The 17,740-nt window shown below is 40.8% G+C and overlaps 4 protein-coding genes across 5 annotated transcripts; all 4 read left to right on the forward strand.

Moving 5' to 3' along the window:
• Position 1: 1 nt before the first annotated feature.
• Positions 2 to 903, forward strand: acyp1 (acylphosphatase 1, erythrocyte (common) type). The gene is made up of 3 exons (XM_004540685.5): positions 2 to 142; positions 299 to 386; positions 515 to 903. The coding sequence occupies exons 2-3, from the start codon at positions 306 to 308 to the stop codon at positions 728 to 730; spliced, it is 297 nt and encodes a 98-aa protein (XP_004540742.1). The 5' UTR covers positions 2 to 142; positions 299 to 305; the 3' UTR covers positions 731 to 903.
• A 984-nt stretch (positions 904 to 1,887) lies between these two features.
• Positions 1,888 to 8,018, forward strand: mlh3 (mutL homolog 3 (E. coli)). 2 transcript variants are annotated; one of them, XM_004540682.5, is made up of 12 exons: positions 1,888 to 4,720; positions 4,807 to 4,908; positions 5,013 to 5,092; positions 5,225 to 5,329; positions 5,425 to 5,509; positions 5,599 to 5,667; positions 5,783 to 5,891; positions 6,551 to 6,710; positions 6,800 to 6,823; positions 6,941 to 7,019; positions 7,123 to 7,274; positions 7,378 to 8,018. In XM_004540682.5, exons 1-12 carry the CDS (start codon positions 2,227 to 2,229, stop codon positions 7,447 to 7,449), a joined length of 3,531 nt encoding a protein of 1,176 aa, XP_004540739.2. In that variant the 5' UTR covers positions 1,888 to 2,226; the 3' UTR covers positions 7,450 to 8,018. The 2 variants fall into 2 exon arrangements, with proteins under 2 accessions (XP_004540739.2, XP_004540741.2); XM_004540684.5 differs by lacking the exon at positions 4,807 to 4,908 and having other exon boundaries at positions 7,378 to 8,017.
• Positions 8,019 to 9,224: 1,206 nt separating this feature from the next.
• fosaa (v-fos FBJ murine osteosarcoma viral oncogene homolog Aa) lies at positions 9,225 to 12,510 on the forward strand. Its single transcript, XM_004540680.5, has 4 exons — positions 9,225 to 9,702; positions 10,405 to 10,632; positions 10,961 to 11,068; positions 11,189 to 12,510. The coding sequence occupies exons 1-4, from the start codon at positions 9,565 to 9,567 to the stop codon at positions 11,855 to 11,857; spliced, it is 1,143 nt and encodes a 380-aa protein (XP_004540737.1). The 5' UTR covers positions 9,225 to 9,564; the 3' UTR covers positions 11,858 to 12,510.
• Positions 12,511 to 12,718: 208 nt separating this feature from the next.
• On the forward strand, positions 12,719 to 17,350 carry jdp2a (Jun dimerization protein 2a). The gene is made up of 4 exons (XM_004540688.4): positions 12,719 to 13,013; positions 14,865 to 15,082; positions 15,931 to 16,035; positions 16,148 to 17,350. Exons 1-4 carry the CDS (start codon positions 12,926 to 12,928, stop codon positions 16,331 to 16,333), a joined length of 597 nt encoding a protein of 198 aa, XP_004540745.1. The 5' UTR covers positions 12,719 to 12,925; the 3' UTR covers positions 16,334 to 17,350.
• Positions 17,351 to 17,740: the final 390 nt, after the last annotated feature.

Consider the following 17,740-nt stretch of genomic DNA (forward strand, 5'->3'; position numbering starts at 1 on the left):
CCTCTGTTCCAGCCCAGTAGGTGGCGATAATGCAATTAGGAACTCAAAGAAGAAGAGGAAGAAGAAGTGGCGTCTCGTATGTTTTGAATTTGCTGTAATTCGGAACTGGGTCGGTGTTTCACGGCTTCTGGATAAAATTCAGGTAAATTAAATGATAGCGAGTTTTTGCGCAGTAAAGTAGCAGTAATACTAAGCTAGGTGCGCTATGTATTATTTATGTTGGCATAGCTTCAGTCACCTGTGATTACAAATCACCTTTAAGCATTAAAGGACTGCCTTTTTTTTCTTTTTTTTTAAGATCCGTTATGGCCGATGAAGACCTAATTTCAGTGGATTATGAGATTTTTGGCAGAGTGCAAGGTGTATTTTTTCGGAAATACACGCAGGTGAGTTTGACATTGTCCCTGTATTCCTATGATTACCATTTTCTTACTATTATGACATCTCTTTTGCCCTCCACGATCTCAATAATAATAATAATAATCCCTTTTGCTTTTTTTTTTTTTTCTTTCAGGCAGAAGGGAAGAAACTTGGCCTTGTTGGCTGGGTCCAAAACACACCAGCAGGAACAGTGCAAGGGCAGCTACAAGGCCCACGCAAAAAGGTGAAGGAAATGCAAGAATGGCTGAGATCCACTGGGAGCCCCAAGTCACAAATAACCAAGGCAGAGTTCAAGAATGAGAAAGAAGTTGACAGCCTAGAACATTCATCTTTCAACGTAGTAAAATAACTGTGCCTTTAATATTAACTTATGCAGATGTTTTATTTATTTAGTCTTTTTTGTTTTTACTGGTTGGAATTTAACATTTAAACTGAATGGGAGGAAGAGGTGTACTGCATTCGTTTGATCTCCTAAATGTTCACGGAATATGTAACAACATTAATAAATGGGAACTTCCTTCATTGGGACTCACATTGTCTGATTTTATTGCAATAACAGCAGTGAAGGAATATTCAACTCAGTCAGCTTTAACATGCCTGGTTGTGAAGGACCTATACTCTGCATTTAAAGTGGTTAGCGGAGGTGGCTACATTGTTCAAATTTTTTTTATTGTTTAGAAGCCTTTAACAAAATTATATTTGTTCTCATGGTCATGCAAACAGGCACATGTGTGTGCTTGCCTGTTTTCAAAAGAAAGCTGTAATAATAACACCTTTTCAGGGTTCATCAAAAGCTCTTAAAGACTATTTACGCATAAGGTAACATAAACTATTTTGCTAAATTATCAAGATACTGATACAAGCTCAGTTATTCCAAGGACAAACACCCTGATATTGTTGGGTCTTCTGGTTTAAGATAACAGGTAAACGCCACACATGCCAATAAAGTGGGTAGGTCAGCAAATAATTTGACTTCATGTTGGTATGAAAAACACAGGTGTATCTGATGTGTCTGTGCAGACTTACTGGCACACTTGTACACAAACGGGGCATTTAAAGTTATTAATAAAATGTGTTTTTCCACTGTAACTTGATGTATCGAGACATGTTAGGATGATGTTGCAGGCCTGGCCACTCTTGAGTTTGCTTGAGTTTTATCCATATCGAGGTATACAGTGGGCAAGCTAACTGAGGGAGATGTGACTGAAATTGTTTTGTTGACTTCTTAACTGCAGAAAGGAAAACTGACTGGGTGTATAAGCACATTGAACAGCACACTCCGTACAGGAGGTGGCGGTATGCAGTAAAAGCAGGCTAACTTACGAAAGAAGATGTCTGGTAAACATGGCACATTCAAGTCAACGCGGTCATCGAAATTTTCCAGTAAAGCTCCGAATTCCCAGCTACAAAGACGCAAGTGTAAGCAATCGAAAGGGGTGACTATGACAAACTGTAGACATTAATATTAGCATTGTATATAGCTGAAGTCATTAAGTCATACGCATAGAAGTTTCCGAGTCGACGCGAACGCAGCAGTAAATTCAACCACACCAGAAGGTGGCAGTATTATAATATTAGCCAGTTTTAAGCGGTTTTGGCCTGTGTTTTTGTTTCACGTTGACTGTACACAACAGCTGAGGTATTTGAGGGCATGGTTTTATTATGCTAAATATTTTATCATATTTAATGAAATATGAAAGAGGTTTTACTTCAAAATGTCAAAAAGTCCCCTTTGGAATTAGCTAGCATTAACTACTTAGCAACGGTTAACTAACTTCTTACTTTGCGGTCGCCGGTACAGGTGATAGACCACAGATACAAAGAGAACTGAATTTAATTCCCATTATGATTAAGTGTTTACCCAAAGAGGTTCAGGGGAAGCTTCGCTCCGGTGTCGCTATCCCCTCGCTTCAGCAGTGTGTGGAGGAGCTGATTTTAAACAGCATCGATGCCGGGGCGACCTGTGTGGGAGTCCGAATGGACATGGAGGCATTTAAAATTCAGGTGATCGATAACGGTGCTGGGATGAGCGCCGAGGACATGGCCTGTGTTGGGAATAGATACCACACAAGTAAATGCACTTCTGTGGCGGACCTGGACAACCTCAGGTGGTATGGTTTCAGAGGGGAAGCCTTGGCGAGTTTAGTTTCTTTAGCCACACTTGTTGAAATCTCCTCCCGGACCAGATCATCTGTAAAAACACACGTTAAAATATTCAAGGAGGGGAAGGGCTTGGAGGTCTTTGAAGCAGAGGCTGCTCGACCCTCAGCGGGCACAACTGTCATCATTTGTAACTTCTTCCACAACATGCCTGTCCGAAGGAAGAGGGTTGATGCCGTCCTGGAGGGTGAGAGGATCAGGCACAGAGTGGAAGCTATTTCCCTGATGCACCCCTCTGTTTCCTTCACCCTGAAGAATGACTGCACAGGAGCCATGATGGTGCAGCTCCCGAAAGCAAGAAACACTTATCACAGGTTTGTTCAGATACATAATCTCGGGCGAGCAGAGAAGCTGGGAGAAATCAGCCACACATACAAACAGTTTGAAGTGATGGGTTACATTGGCAGAGAGGGCCACTACAACAACAGCTTACAGTTCCTGTATGTGAATGAAAGACTGCTGTTGAAAACACGTATTCACAAGCTGCTGAATGTTCTCCTGCGCCGACTGACCAGTTCGAACCAGAAGAATGACAGTCCGGATGGGCAGTCTGTCATCAGAAGTCCAAAGCACAAGCGAAGCCAAGATCTGTATGGAGTGTATATCATCAATATTAAATGCTCTTACTCGGAGTATGACATTTCCCTCGAGCCTGCCAAAACTCTAATAGAGTTCAAAGACTGGGATGGCATTTTGCTCTGTGTTGAAGAAGCAGTGAAAGCTTTCCTGAGGAGGGATAACTTGGTGGCTGTCATTACTCAAGACGACTTGGACTATGCATCTCCAAGAGTGTTTGGAACTGGCAAAACAGAACCAGAAGAGAATGGTGACAAAGGTGGCCAAACAGCTACCACTATTTCTACAATGGACTGTAGCGTTGGCACGAGACTGGCATCTGAATCTGTTCATCGTAATCACACAGGTGACAGTGTTTCTAAAGATGGTGTTTGCCTGGAGGCTAGATCGGATAAAAGTGAACAACCAGGCCAGCAAAAGATAAGTACAAATGAGTTGCAAAATGTACACAGTGAAAAATGTTTAAACAATGCATGTAGCGATGAGCTGATGTCTGATCTGGCTACAGTGGAACCTTTATCTTATAAAATTAATAAAGAAGTGGAGCCCGCATATAGTGAAGCTGGGGAAGGTTCTAATATTTTGCATATTTCAAGAGAGCTACTTTTAAAAGAAGGAGATGACAGCTTCATTCAACAAGCCCAGCCTGCTTTAAACTACACTGAGAGAATAGTACCTGACTGTCAGGATACAAGCTGCCATGCACAGACTTTAGTAAGTAAGAGAAAGATCAGATTGTCTGATCAATATATTCAAGAGCGTCTGCAGAGTTGGGACCTTTTGCAAAACAATAGGCCAGTATTTCAGGAGGAAAGTTTAACAGTAAAATCTGAAGAAAAAGCATCTGTTGCGAAACGCAAAATCTCACTAGACACAAGCAGATCTTCTCAGAAACAATACAGAGACTCTTCCTCTGTTGTCCCCTCAAAGATTTCCAAGATAATTTCATGCCATAAATTGTCTGGATCTCTTGACAAGTTTCGACGAACGTGTGTTAAATCTGGTGAACTCGAATCACAGTTACCCAAGGCTCATTTGAAGAACGACACTCCTCAGACAGACCGCGTTGTTTTGAATACATCAATTTTCCAGGAAGTTCAACAAGAAGATGAGATGCAGGACAAAGATGAGGCAAAGAACAGCCTCCAAAGCCCGCCAACTCTCTCTATTTTCACTAAGATAAAACCAGAATCAGCACAGAACCAAGGTAAAAAATCTTTGGCAGCTAAACTCCGTCATTTGAAACAACATGGGACAGATGATTCAGAGGTATCATTGGATTTTTCCAGAAGCATCTCAAAGGATACTATCTGTGTCAGTACTGGAATTGACGGTAACCAAGATAGCAATGAGATTCCCTGTGACCCTGAGTTCAATATGAGGCCAGCCTCAGGTTGCATTTTAAACCCTGAACTTGCTATGAATGAAGAGGCTATCACATCGAGCGACTGGCTCCAGCAGTACGACGCATCTGTCGGAAAGACGGTTTATGTGAACAGAGTGACCGGGCTCAGCAAATATGAGGACCCAGCTATGGAGGAAACTCAAGTGCGCTGCACGTCTGATGTCACCAATATAGCAGTTAGTGTCATTTCTGAAATGGGTAAGTTAGCACACAAAATTGCACATATGCACATTAATACAGATAATTTGTTTACTGTTTTAATGCATGCCGTCATGTCCATGTAGGGATGGAATACAGGTGTTACCCATTTCAGGTGGATCTAGTGTTGCCATTCCTGCCTAAATCCAGACCAGAAAGGGTGATTAGATCAGGGCCTGATTGTAGAGGTACCTCACAGATTTATAAGCGTGTAGGCTGTAAGGTCATGACCTCAGATAATGTACAAAATGCAGTTGATAATTTGCAGCCTTTTATTATCTCGTCTTTACAGGTGATGTTGGTGAAAGCTCAAACTCGCTTTTTTCATTGTACTCAAAATGGAATAATCCCGTGTTTGTCCGCCCTCCAATGGTAATGAAAACACATTTTTACTTTGTATTAACTCGATTTAGTAATGACTCGAACTGATTGGCTCATAGCAAAACACAAAGTCAGATTTCACTTCGGTGGTTTTGTTTTTGATACTACATCATCCCTCCACAGGTCGGTGTGGATATTTCCAGTGGACAAGCTGACGGACTGGCCGTAAAGATCCACAACGTCCTTTTTCCATACCGCTTCTCTAAGTCCATGATTCACTCCATGAAGGCAAATTAATCTCTCAGCTGTTACCACTTTTTATTAGCAGTTTTACAAATTTCAGTAAAACGCTGTCATAAAGCTGTGATGCAATTCTCCTATAGGTTATTCATCAGGTGGATAAAAAGTTTCTTGCGTGCCTTATTAGTACTAAGGATGACGAGCTGGTGGAACACACTGAAACTAAAGGTGAAGTTAGAAACATTAAATCTTTGTCATTTATTGTTTTCTTGAGACATGTTTATTTATTTATTTGTACATTTTCAATTACAAAACAGGAAACCTGTTGGTGCTGGTAGATCAACATGCTGCACATGAAAGAGTGCGACTTGAAAATTTAATTGCAGGTAAAAAAAAGAAGAAGAAGTGAACAGTAGTTTAGTTTTGTTATTGAAACACTGATAATGCTGTTAATAGGTGCTTATTGTAATTCTGCAGTCATAGCTGTTTGTGCTGTCACAGATTCATATGCAGATGACCCAGATGTCCCAGGAGAGAGATGCCTGTGTACTTCAACCATTTTGCCACCTCTTGGGATCAGTCTAACAGAAGAGGAGATAAGGCTGCTTAGGTATGGAAATCTATTGGGTGTATTGGGCAACAAGCAAAGAGGGAAAGCCTGCAAAGACAGAATACATATAGTAAATATCTTCCAACACCCCTCATTTCTTCATATTTTGTTAGGAAAATGGGAAATGGGTGCAGTTGTTTATTGAAAATGTTCATGGAAATGGAGTATATGAGGCAAAAACAGAGTTTGTAAAGTTGTGATAATATTTGGTGACCACTTTTATCCTTAAGAATGGCCTGAAGTCTTTTAAGCAAGCTTTTCTTTCTTTAAGTAGTCTTCAGGAAGGATTTTCCAGACTTATTGAAGGACGTTCTTTGGATGTTGGCTGCCTTTTGTTCTGTTCTCTGTCAAGATGGTCCCACACTGCTTCAGTAATGTTGTAGTCCTCTAGGGAGGCCGGTCCATGAATGATAGTGTTCCAGCATATATTTTTTTTCTATCCAGGCATGTTTTTACTGTATTGGCAGTGTGTTTGGAGTCATTGTCATTCTGAAAAACAAAGTGCCTAGAGATACAATTTAATAAATGGTCAAGTATACTACTTTATTGTATTTTTTGCACCACATGCTTAAGCTTTGTAGACTAGCAGTAGTACATAGAGTTTGTGTTCAGATGTTATTTAGTTAGTACTCATAGACTGTTCTTGTATTTTCCTACAGGTCCTGTCAGCCACATCTAAGGAGTTTGGGCCTGGAAGTTCATTTTTCACGGGCAGCAGATCTAAAAGTGTTTGTTGGGAAAGTGCCATTGTGTTTTATGGAAAAAGAGAGTAATGAGCTGAGGCGAGGAAGACCATCAGTTATAAAGCCAATTGCTGAGGTAAAACTGTTTACTGTTTCACTGTTTTTGCTAAGTGAGGCTTTTACAAAGCTGTTCTCTGATATGTACCGCTTAATTTTATCTGACAGGAGTATCTTCAAGAGCAGATTGAGGTAAGCTAGTTTTTTTTCTGTTTTCCTATGTACTAAAGTTCTGTGATGCACAATGGTATGTACTATTTGCTTTGGAGTAATATATTTGGTTTGGTTTGGTCTTTTTTCATTCCCCAGCTACTCCGCTCAACAGGTAGAGTGAGAGGAACTTTGCCTCTCACTGTTCTGAAAGTGCTCGCCTCACTGGCATGCCACGGTAAAGACAATCAGCTTCTCTCAGGCCTTGAATATATTTTTTCTGTGATTCTGAGCCTGAAATCTTTATGCTTGTTATTTTTATACATGCTTGCATTGAACAGGTGCCATCAAATTCAACGACACCCTAAGTAGAGATGAATGCCACAGCTTGGTGGCATCCTTGTCTGCCTGCCAGCTGCCCTTCCAGTGTGCTCATGGCCGTCCATCTATTGTTCCCCTCGTAGACGTCCTTCATTTGGACAAAGACCACACGGTACCAGAACACATTGCACATTTGAACTCTGGACTAAAAGTCAGATTCAAGGAAATGTCCAGTGCAATATTGTGATGATGACTAAGTATTGTTGTCCTTGCAGGAAGTCCAGAAACCCAATCTCCGAAAGTTGAGAAGAATGTATAAAGCATGGAAGCTATATGGGAATGCTTAAGGGTGTGTATTTTGTTTTTAAATGTGTTGTTTTGTTTCTAAGAAGAAAAAAAAAAGATTCATAACTTATTAAATGGTTCAGATATTCCTGTTTCTTTGCCCAAATTCTATGGCTCAAGCTTTTTTCTTGTAATCTAAAGCAACAGAAAGTCATAGTAAGATATATACAGCACTGTGAAAGCCTGTTTGCCCTCTTACACACTACTTAGTTTTTTGCATATTTATCACACTTAATGTTTCAGATCATCAAACTAATTTTAATATTAGACAAAGATAATCCAACTAAATATAAAATGCTGTTTTCAATTAATTACTTTATATGTTGAGGGGGGGGGAAGCTATCCAAACCTCTCTGGCCACATATAAAAAGGACTGTAAGTATAACGTATGTAACATGATTTGAGTAACAGTAAGTTTTGTTAGCTGTAGTAGTTTGGATTTTATCGTGTGGCGCTCATAATGTTATAAATGTCAGTGCTATGAAAATCCTTCACATCTTTGCTTCCACATGCGCATCATGTTCAGTTTAACAACTTTATTCTGGGAGTTTTCAGTTCCCACAAACATTTTTTGCCTATTATGTTACTTCACAAAAAAATTGCTGATAGCTCATTGAGATATGATTTATTTAAAATAATAGATATTACTATAAGAAATTCTTATAATTAATTCTTTTTGGCAGACTCAACAAGGTGCTGGAAACATTCAAGATTGTTGACCATAGTGATATGATAGCATTACACAGGTCATTTGAGTATGGGGACACGAGTGTCATGTTCAAGAAACCAGTTTGATATGATTTAAACTTTGTGACATGGTGCATTAACGTGCTTGAATCAGCCACCAGGAGATGGTGCACTGTGGTCATAAAGGGATGATCATAATCAGTAACCGTACTCTGGTAGGCTGTGCCATTTAAATAATTCCCAGTTGGAGCAAAGGGGTACAAAGTGAATTAATAATAATTGGAGAGCTATGTTTAATTGTCTTAAAATGTATAGCAGCTTTTGGGTGTCTTTGCAGGCCTCCGCGCCTTGCAGCAGCACATTCTTGCAGACATGTTCTAGAGTTGGGCGGCAGAGAGACTTGAAGCGAGAGCGCTGTCGGGTACAGTAGGCGCACAGCATCGACGCAGCGCTGCTCCTTTGTTGTGATTGGAGTATTGAGCAGCTGTGTTGCAGACCCCTTCTTCCCCCACAGTTCCGGGTCATGCCACGTGACTTGCCCGCCCCCACATGTCCCTCCCAAGTAAACAATTCAGCATCGTTTCATTATGTCTGTGAACAATCCCTGATTCTTATCATCGGTGGGAAAAAAAGCCTGAGCTCGACAACAGATGCCTGTCACACAGCTAAAACCTCCCAGCATAGTCCGCATTTTATCAATGTGAAATGGCGAATGGAGATGAGATGGGTTTTTGGATTCGGATAAATTATGGAGCTAAATATAAATGCGAGCTGCAGTGTGTATTTTAAAATGGTCGAGCAAAACATGTCCACTTGACCTTGGAATCAAATGAGGTTTTATTGAAGAGGAGCCGTTTCCACCACGGCTCTATTTAACCTTTGACTAAATTGATACAGCACGGCGTTAAGTTTTTATCGCCCAGGAAATGGTTACATAGGCATATTTATAAATAGACTCGCGTTTTTCATCCCATATTGCATTAATAAGAGGCCGATAGCCATTTTTGTGAATGGGAGAGAGGGAGGGGAGGGGGGGTCTGGTCATCTTGCGGTGCCTAACTGGCGTAAATAAAAACAAACCAAAAGGGATAAAGTGTCAGATATCGCTCATGGAGTGCATATAATGGTGGATAAATGTCAACAGGATGGCCTTTTACTCCAAAATATGCCTATGTGGCTGTCAGTCTGACCCCCCTCCGCGGATGGTACAGTCTTGGTTCATTCATAAAATTCTAGCAGAGCATAAAAGGAGGGGCTTGCATTCTAGTCGTCCAGTTACCAGGTAGACTATACCTGGAGAAAAGACCCGAGCTGCTCTTCCCCAGCGGAAGGCCACAGTCATATTTGTCATTAATCAGGACTCGTGTGTGCGTGTGTGTGATTTTGCTTTTCTTTCTTTTTTTTTTCTTTTCTTTTTTTTTCTCCTCGTGATGTATCAAAACAACCTGACGCCTGACATGGATTCAGTCTCCCCCACCTGCCGGGCAGAGTCTCCTGTCGGGACACTCTGCCAGAAGACGCCAGAGGAGGCGAGCTCTCCAGCGTCCTCCACAGAGAGCAATGCAAAGGTATGAATGGCTTTGTTGATCATTTATTTAACACGCTACCCAGGAGGCACCCCGTTTAAAACAGATTAAAGATCACCATTTTCTCTCTCTCTCTCTCTCTCTCTCTCTCTCTCTCTCTCTCTCTCTCTCTCTCTCTCTCTCTCTCTCTCTTCTTTTTTTAAAGTGAGCCACAGACTGGATGCTCAAATGCTTTCATCTCTGTGGTGGGGGGGAGGGGGAACTGATTGATAAGATTTAAATTAACTGGATGCGGTTAATTTTAAAGCATCATATTTATATATACATATATGCCTATAAGACGTGAGACATCGGAAATCTGTGCATGTGGAAATGTGACAAAATAGCCCTGTAGGTCGGTTGTTATGATTCCGACGTCCTGGGACCAAAATGCAAGCGTGTCGATGCAGCGGTTCATTGAGAAAAATAAATCCATTCAGGAGACTCCACAGCATCTCTGCGTCAGTGTTGACGTCAGAAACAATGATAAAGTCAAATATTGATCTGGGAGAAGGCTATTTCTGGTCGGGTATATTTCAAGAAGAGACACCACATGCAGGGTGTCCTCTGTTTTAGACTATAAACAAATGATTAAGAGGCTTTTATTGATTTTCAGCATCACAATCAGAGCCACGTGAAACCTCTGGTATAAATGAATAAATGTAACTGTAGTCCTCATTGTCAGTACTATCTCTGCTTTTTCAGGAGGTCTGCCAAGACATGAGCACTGAAGACACTCCATTTGTTCCAACGGTTACAGCAATTTCCTCTACCCCAGATTTCCAGTGGATGGTCCAGCCTACGATTATTACATCTGTCTCCCCGTCTCTGGGTAGCAAGCAAGCCAATGAACCGCGAAGCTCTCACCAGGCAACACCCAAAGCGGGCGGGAGTAAGGGAAAAAATGCTGCCAGAAAGGGGAAAACAGAGCAGGTAGGTTAGCTCCGATGAAGTCTACCTGCTATTGGACAGAACAGTCAATAGTGTCAATTTGCATATGCCAATCTGAATTCCTTGTGTGCAGCCGAGCTATTGTGCATGCTCCTCTGGTGCCGTGTGCGGGCTGTGTGCCTTCCTTAGGCAGTCAATTTATATTCAGGTCACAGCAAGTCTGCAACAATAGTCTATTTTTAGACGCATTGCAGTGAAACATGCTTTTGCCACTCTTCAGAGGGCGAACTGGGAGCGGGTGTTGTGGATTAGGGGAAGAAATGGCTGGATTCTTCGTGGTAATGACTGAATTATTTCCCTTACATCCCAGCTGTCTCCTGAGGAGGAGGAGAAGAAGAGGATAAGAAGGGAGAGGAATAAAATGGCTGCAGCAAAGTGTCGCAACAGAAGGAGGGAGCTCACAGATACACTGCAAGCTGTAAGTAAACAGTGATTAATTTGCTCAGCTGTCATTTACACCTACTGCGGTGTGTTTTGCTTTTTGTTTGTTTGTTTGATTTTCCACATGGATGATTTTTTGGTGTCGATCTGTTTAAAGGAGACAGACAAGCTGGAGGAGGAAAAGGCTGCCCTGGAGACCGAAATAGCCAACCTAATCAAAGAGAAAGAACGGCTCGAATTTATTCTTGCTACACATAAGCCGGTGTGCCAGGTGTCAGAAGAGCTTGAATCCATTTTCCAAGAGTCCACAGGGTCTCCAGGCCTACCGCCCAGTCCAGACGAGGACAGGCTTCCAGAGGATGGCACGCAAGAAGCTCCATCACTCCAAGACATGGACGACCCCAGCGATCCGTCCACAGCCATCTCTGGGAACTCGAATATTTTGCTGTGTGCAAGTGCTGAAATCAACATCTGTGATCTCGAGCCCTCCCTGGACCTTAAGGAGGGGCTACTGGACAATATTTTACCCACGCTGGAGGAGAAGACTCCCATGGAGACAGCTCGATCCGTGCCAGACATAGATCTGAGTAGCTCTCTCGGGGTCTCGGACTGGGAGACTCTGTATAAGTCGGTTTCCAGCGACCTGGAGCCTCTCAGCACTCCCGTGGTCACCTCCACCCCTACCTGCAGCAGCTACCTGTCTGTGTTCACATTTGCGTGCCCTGAGCTGGACTCTCTCACAGAGGGACTAGACAGCCACAAAGGTGGAGGAAGCAAGGGCGATTCTGTCGACATCCTCAACTCTCCGACTCTCCTAGCCTTATAAAATGCAAAGAGGCGCTGATCTGTTTGATCTCTTTCTGGTCTCTCTGTTTGCAGGTTCCCGACGTTGAAATGATATGAACAACGTATGCTGTAATGCTTCAAGGAACACATTCATGAAAAGTCTTGTACATGACTAAGCAAACATATAAACTCTCTTCAGATACATAGTCAACAGAGTGATGTAGCTAAAAGCATGGCTTTTAATTTAACCGGAAGGACTGAAGTAAGTTTTGATTTTAAACGCATGCTGAAAAATTCCAAATAATTTTCAAAGCTCATATCTGATCTGTTACTAGATCTAAGCTGTAACGTGGAATTTAATGTAACAGTATGGTTTTGTGTTTTTTGGTGTCAGTAGTGTACTGATTGATGTAAATGTCTTTACATATCCATCTAAGTACCTGCGTACCTCATCAAGTGTGGTTTGACCTCATTGTTAAAATGTTGAAAGTTTTCCATGAAAACATTCAGTGCTATATACTATTATATATATAGATATATATATATCTTATCAAGATGTAACTTATGATTTATTTTTTTACCTTTCAGACTTTGACTTATTTGTTTAAATTTAAAAACAAACAAACAAGTAAAATGGGCATATATTGCTTAACTATGCTGCTGAATAACTACAATAAATCTGCGTTCACAGTGGTGCTCGGTGCTGATCACTTTGTGGACTTTGAATTATGAGGGGGTTTTTCCTCCAAAGAAACTTAAAGTAAAATTCCTTTAAAATATTTCAAATACAAATATTTTTATTTTATTTGTAGTACCCTTTAGATATTTGCTGTTGAAGAAGTGGAGGTGGGAGTTCACTGTAGATCAGTGGCCGTACTGTTTTTCCAGCGCAGGCCTGCATCTGAGTCGTATTATTGTGGTTGCAGCGGCAGCAGCAGTATGCAGCCTCCCTGTTTCTTTATGGGAGGAGCGGTGCGACTTCCCCACTTCTGCCCCCACTATGTAGGCTACTTTTTTTTCTAACATCCCTGCTTACGTTTGACTGGCATAGCCTAATTTCCGCATTCCCAAATCCTCCCAGATTGGGATCACGTTTAAAATCGGGCTGATGCAACGATTTCCACTTTTTAAAATATACTCTCGACCCTCGGCTGACCAGAAGAAAGGACATTTGTTGCACCTGGGATCAAAGTCAGGTCGGTATACAAAACTTCAGAAGTCGAGAGTTGCATATTTAATTTATTTATTTATTTTTTATTTTTGGTACATGCTGAATAGCTTATTGGCGCGCCACACATAGGTCATAACGAGCATAGTTTGCGAAGAGGCAGCGGGCAGGTCTGATGTTTTCGATTATACGGTGCGATCGATGCATTCTCTGAATTTCTCTGTCAAAGCAAACCTGACATCTTTAGTGATCGTGCTGCAGAAAGGTCATTTTCTTTTGTTTGCATGCTCCCTTTTCATGAATCACGGCGTGCACAATTCAGAACAAAATGTTCTTGTTTTGTCTAGTCCGCCGTTTACATTAGTGCCTCGCACTGATTCTCAAAATGCGGGTTATCCGAGCGGCTGTGGACGGAAAGCTGTAACATTTTATCACTGCAGGTCTCTGATGGAAACACAAAGTTACGTAAGATGGGCTTAATGCCGCACTGTAGAAAAAAAAACTTCCGCTTTCAAGTTGACCAATTCAGCTACACCACTATATAACTGGTCAAGCGATTACATTATTAAACGGCTCTAAATGTGCTTTCATGCATAGCCTGGGGGTTTCAGCATTGTAAACAAATAGTCTGGTGATAATAAACCATGACCAAGCGAGTTGTTTCTATGGGACATTCAGGATTAGCCATTAATAAAGTGACTATTAGTAGAGAAAGTTTAAAACCACCTTCGGGGCCCCTGCATCAACATTCAGATGGCAGTCACTGGCTCATAATGTGTGTTTGGGGTTTTATTTTGAGGATAGAAAAAATGATAAGCAAAAGTTACATTTGGCTTTAAGTGTTTTTGCTTTCATTTCAAGCTAAACTGCTCACACATTATTTCTCCGTTTTATCATGGCTGTTATGCTTTAATTGCAAGCAGAGTTTTGTTTTTTTTATGGCCTCTCTACTTCCTCTTGGTCTTTATAACCTGAACTTTGAGGAAGTTGCAAAACTAAAAGTTATTCCCATGTGAGATTATTATGTAGCCTGTGAGTTCATGTTCTGAGGAGAGCCACTGCGATTTGACCCCCCTCTTTAATAAACATTAGTCTACACAAAGAACACAAAGCCAGATTGCTGTTTCTTGTGGTTATATATTTTAATTAGAATTTGCCTTGGTTGTTTTTGTGATGTGGGATAAAGGTACATCAGAAGTTTTTTGGGGGGATTTCATGTGACTTGGACATCCGCTGAGCTGCTGTAGTAACTTCCTGTATGTTGGGTGGCTCTCACCGTCTTTGTATATGCTGAAGTGTCCTTGTCTACATATTTGCCTGTGCAAAACTGTGGTAATGTGTTCACACAGTTAACTTTGTTTTTCAGCTAAAGAAAGCAAACTATTTTCTTAAACGTTACTGCATTATGCTATATTTTGGCTGCATAATTTCACGTCTTTATCCTCAATTTTGGCTCTCCCCCTCGATATGTCTCATATTCAGGAAATCACAGTCACCCTGTAACTATTTCTTGGCAACTGCTACCTTTAGCGCCCCTTGGAATAAAGTAGAATTTGTTTGAGTCTAGTCTTTGCAGTGTTGTTCACCTCTCTTTTTGGCCTTGTAGCATTAGATGATGTACTTTCTTGCCATGATCCCTGAAGTTTTAGAAATTGTTTTTTAGAAAATATTGCAAAATTGAATAAAAACAACATCAGTCCACCTTTTGCAAATGATTCATTGAAGCCCTCTAACAGATGGTACATAATGCACTTATATTTGTTATCAACTCATAAATGTAAAGCATTCCTGTAATGTATTCAGTTTTTTATGTGTTTTCCTTAATCTGACTTGGTTTGTTGTCTGAGTATATCTCCCGTTTTCTCCCTCTCCCGCCTAGCTGTGGTCACGACCGAGTCTGACACGATGCCAGGACAAATCCCAGATCCCTCTGTCACAGCAGGCTCCCTGCCCAGCCTGGGCCCACTGGCTGGGATCACAGCCACCACGCTGACTGACAAGCTCAAATTTGGCGACCTCCAGGAGTTTGGGACAATGCTATCACCTCTGCATTTCCTGGATAGTCTGGGGAAGAGGCCTCTAATAATCAAAACTGAGGTATAGGACACACTAAGCAGTTGATAACCGTTATCCTTTAAACTAAGGCCACGTTTTAAGTTTTTACTCAGCTTACATGTTCTTTTTAAACGTTCATTTCTAAAAAGTGGCTCCAAGGTGTGCTTTTAATGTATCTGCTGTTAAAAAAAAGGCATGGAAATTGTCTGCTAACTGTGTTTAAAATCTCGCTTCTGTATCCTAAAGAAATATGTTTGCTGTTTATATTTTATTCAACAGGACCATCTAGTGGACACAAAGGGACATGTAGTTTATAGAGCAGGTAGATTAGTAATAGTGGCAGAAGTACAGGTAGTTTTTTTAATGCTGTCCCAAAGTAGTGTTTACAAATAGAGTTAAAAACAACAACACCCTACATATATAAAACAATGAGAAGAAATGGCTTTTTATATGAACTTTCCCGCTGTGTCAGATGTCCGTGAGAAATCACGTCCTCCATACACTTGCACAGGTTTTCTTGGGGAGATTTGACTTCTCCTGCCTTAAAAAAAACACGTCGGGTTCATCAATTACCTGGCGTTCAAGGATGCTTAGGCATGCCAGACTGTGCCAGGTTAAAAAATGCTTTTTTTCTATTTTTATGCATACCATGACTGAAACAGAAGGACTTGCACGCTAATGTAGAGGGAAAAACAAACCAAAAGGTCTTTAGTTTGGGGAAATGTCACTTTGACTTGTTTACAGTGATAGCAAAGAAGAACCCAGTAGGTTAAATACTAATATTAACACATACACATTCCCATCCTTACTCTGTTCATGGACTGCCTGCTATTGTATGGCAGATTAATTGTGCCTGAAGGTGTGTTTAAAACTCTTGTGCCTGTCTCTAGAGAGACGAGGAGGAAGAGAGGAGAAAACGAAGGCGGGAGAAAAACAAAGTGGCTGCAGCTCGCTGTCGAAACAAAAAGAAGGAGAGGACAGATTATCTACAAAAGGTGAGGCACATCTAAGGAGCCTCCTTTGCATGATTGCACACTCTCACATACTCAACTTGTGTCTCACTCTTTCCACAATTATTACTTTGTCTTCCTTCCAATCCCATGGCAGGAGTCGGAAAGGCTAGAGATGTTAAATTCCGACCTTAAAGCCCAGATCGAGGAGCTGAAGCTTGAACGACAGCAGCTGATCCTCATGCTCAACCGCCACCGCCCCACGTGTATTGTCAGGACAGACAGTGTCAAAACTCCGGAGGGTGAGGTGAGCCCCCTGCTGCAGCAGCTGGAGGCCAAGTGAAGGTTGTAGTGCGAGTTCCTACAGTTTACGATTGGGAAGAAGCAACAAACTAGCAGCACTTACGTTTGGGGCCTCGGTCGTGGAGGAGAACCAGCCACTGAGCGCTACACCACAAAATGTGGATCCACTGTGCTTAGACACTGTTTTGGCAGTTAAATCAATCTTCTTTCATAGTCTTTGTTTTGTTTTGTTTTTGTTTTTTATTGTTCCTTCTTGCTTTTTCATTTATTCTTCATTTTCGTCTTCACAGGTCCAGCCACAATTAGTGTGAAAGTAAAGAAAAAAACACAGCACAACTTTTGGTAGAATTACAAGCCACACACGAGGCATTACTTTGATATATTTCCAGTAATTACACCTGTGTTTTAATGCTTTTTGTTTTGTTTTTTTGTAGTTAACCCTAAAACAGAACTGCATTCGATCAGTCAGCTGCACAGATGATTATTTGTTGCTGTGTGGGATGAAACTAAGTCACTGTTTCCATGCAGGGAAAAGGCGATACCCCAAAGAGACAGTGTTTGTAAGTTATCAGGCTACAAATAGACATCTTTGCAGCATGATGTGACCTTGACTGTCCTTCAATTGTTAAAATACATGCAGGGAATTGTAGAAATATCATTGAAATCTGTGGGGAAATAGTTATATATGTATAAAAAAATAACTACTGGAATACATTAACCATCACATACAGATGATTTTTTTATTTCTGTATAAACCCACAGTCAAAGAAGCCTTTGTATCGCATAAATAACCTCAAGCATTTTTCATTTGTTGGCACAGCAGCTGAACATTTTTTCTTTATTCCATTGTTTTTTGGCGCAGGCGTCATGTATGCACATACATATATATATATACAAGTGTTTACATTGTACTTTATTTTCTGTTACCATATTGTTACTAGCAATTATGTTTATGTTTTTATTCTTTTGTATATGGTGTTATATAAGCATATAAGCTATCACAAAATCCCATTTTGTATTTCCTTAAGAAATAAATGTCTAGTTTCTTTTTTTAAAATTATTGAATAATATTTTTTTGAGTCTTGCAAAATGGAAGACGTTTTATAATAATATTTTGTGCACAAAAAAAAAAGTTTCAGGAGCAAAGTTTCTGGTAAACCCTGACATCTTGTGGTGAGCTGCAGCACAGCTCATTAACCTTCCTGCTTTATTAAGTGTGCCTATGCCAAGAGGCACACTTAAATATCTTTAAACTACTTAAAATGTATTAACTATAATATATTGCTCCATACCTCTCCACCTTTTTTAGTCATGATGGATTCTTTGTAGGTCCAGTAGTAACTAATGTGCAATAATAATAAAATACTACTTTAGATTAAATGTGGACCATCGTTTGGTTTAGACATGTAAATCATTTTTTAAATTATTGAAATAAGAAAAACACCAA

The sequence above is a fragment of the Maylandia zebra genome, linkage group LG19, assembly GCF_041146795.1.
Source record: "Maylandia zebra isolate NMK-2024a linkage group LG19, Mzebra_GT3a, whole genome shotgun sequence".
Taxonomy (NCBI): domain Eukaryota; kingdom Metazoa; phylum Chordata; class Actinopteri; order Cichliformes; family Cichlidae; genus Maylandia; species Maylandia zebra.

Excerpts from the sequence above, each read along its gene's own strand:
- acyp1 (XM_004540685.5), top strand. The coding sequence starts at position 306 with ATGGCCGATGAAGACCTAATTTCAGTGGATTATGAGATTTTTGGCAGA. Across the intron at positions 387-514 it reads TTTTTCGGAAATACACGCAG|GCAGAAGGGAAGAAACTTGG; the intron begins GTGAGTTTGACA and ends TTTTTCTTTCAG.
- jdp2a (XM_004540688.4), top strand. The coding sequence starts at position 12,926 with ATGCAACGATTTCCACTTTTTAAAATATACTCTCGACCCTCGGCTGAC. Across the intron at positions 15,083-15,930 it reads CTCTAATAATCAAAACTGAG|AGAGACGAGGAGGAAGAGAG; the intron begins GTATAGGACACA and ends GCCTGTCTCTAG. Across the intron at positions 16,036-16,147 it reads GGACAGATTATCTACAAAAG|GAGTCGGAAAGGCTAGAGAT; the intron begins GTGAGGCACATC and ends ATCCCATGGCAG.
- mlh3 (XM_004540682.5), top strand. The coding sequence starts at position 2,227 with ATGATTAAGTGTTTACCCAAAGAGGTTCAGGGGAAGCTTCGCTCCGGT. Across the intron at positions 5,510-5,598 it reads GGAACACACTGAAACTAAAG|GAAACCTGTTGGTGCTGGTA; the intron begins GTGAAGTTAGAA and ends ATTACAAAACAG. Across the intron at positions 7,020-7,122 it reads CGCCTCACTGGCATGCCACG|GTGCCATCAAATTCAACGAC; the intron begins GTAAAGACAATC and ends TGCATTGAACAG.
- fosaa (XM_004540680.5), top strand. The coding sequence starts at position 9,565 with ATGTATCAAAACAACCTGACGCCTGACATGGATTCAGTCTCCCCCACC. Across the intron at positions 10,633-10,960 it reads GAAAGGGGAAAACAGAGCAG|CTGTCTCCTGAGGAGGAGGA; the intron begins GTAGGTTAGCTC and ends CTTACATCCCAG. Across the intron at positions 11,069-11,188 it reads TCACAGATACACTGCAAGCT|GAGACAGACAAGCTGGAGGA; the intron begins GTAAGTAAACAG and ends ATCTGTTTAAAG.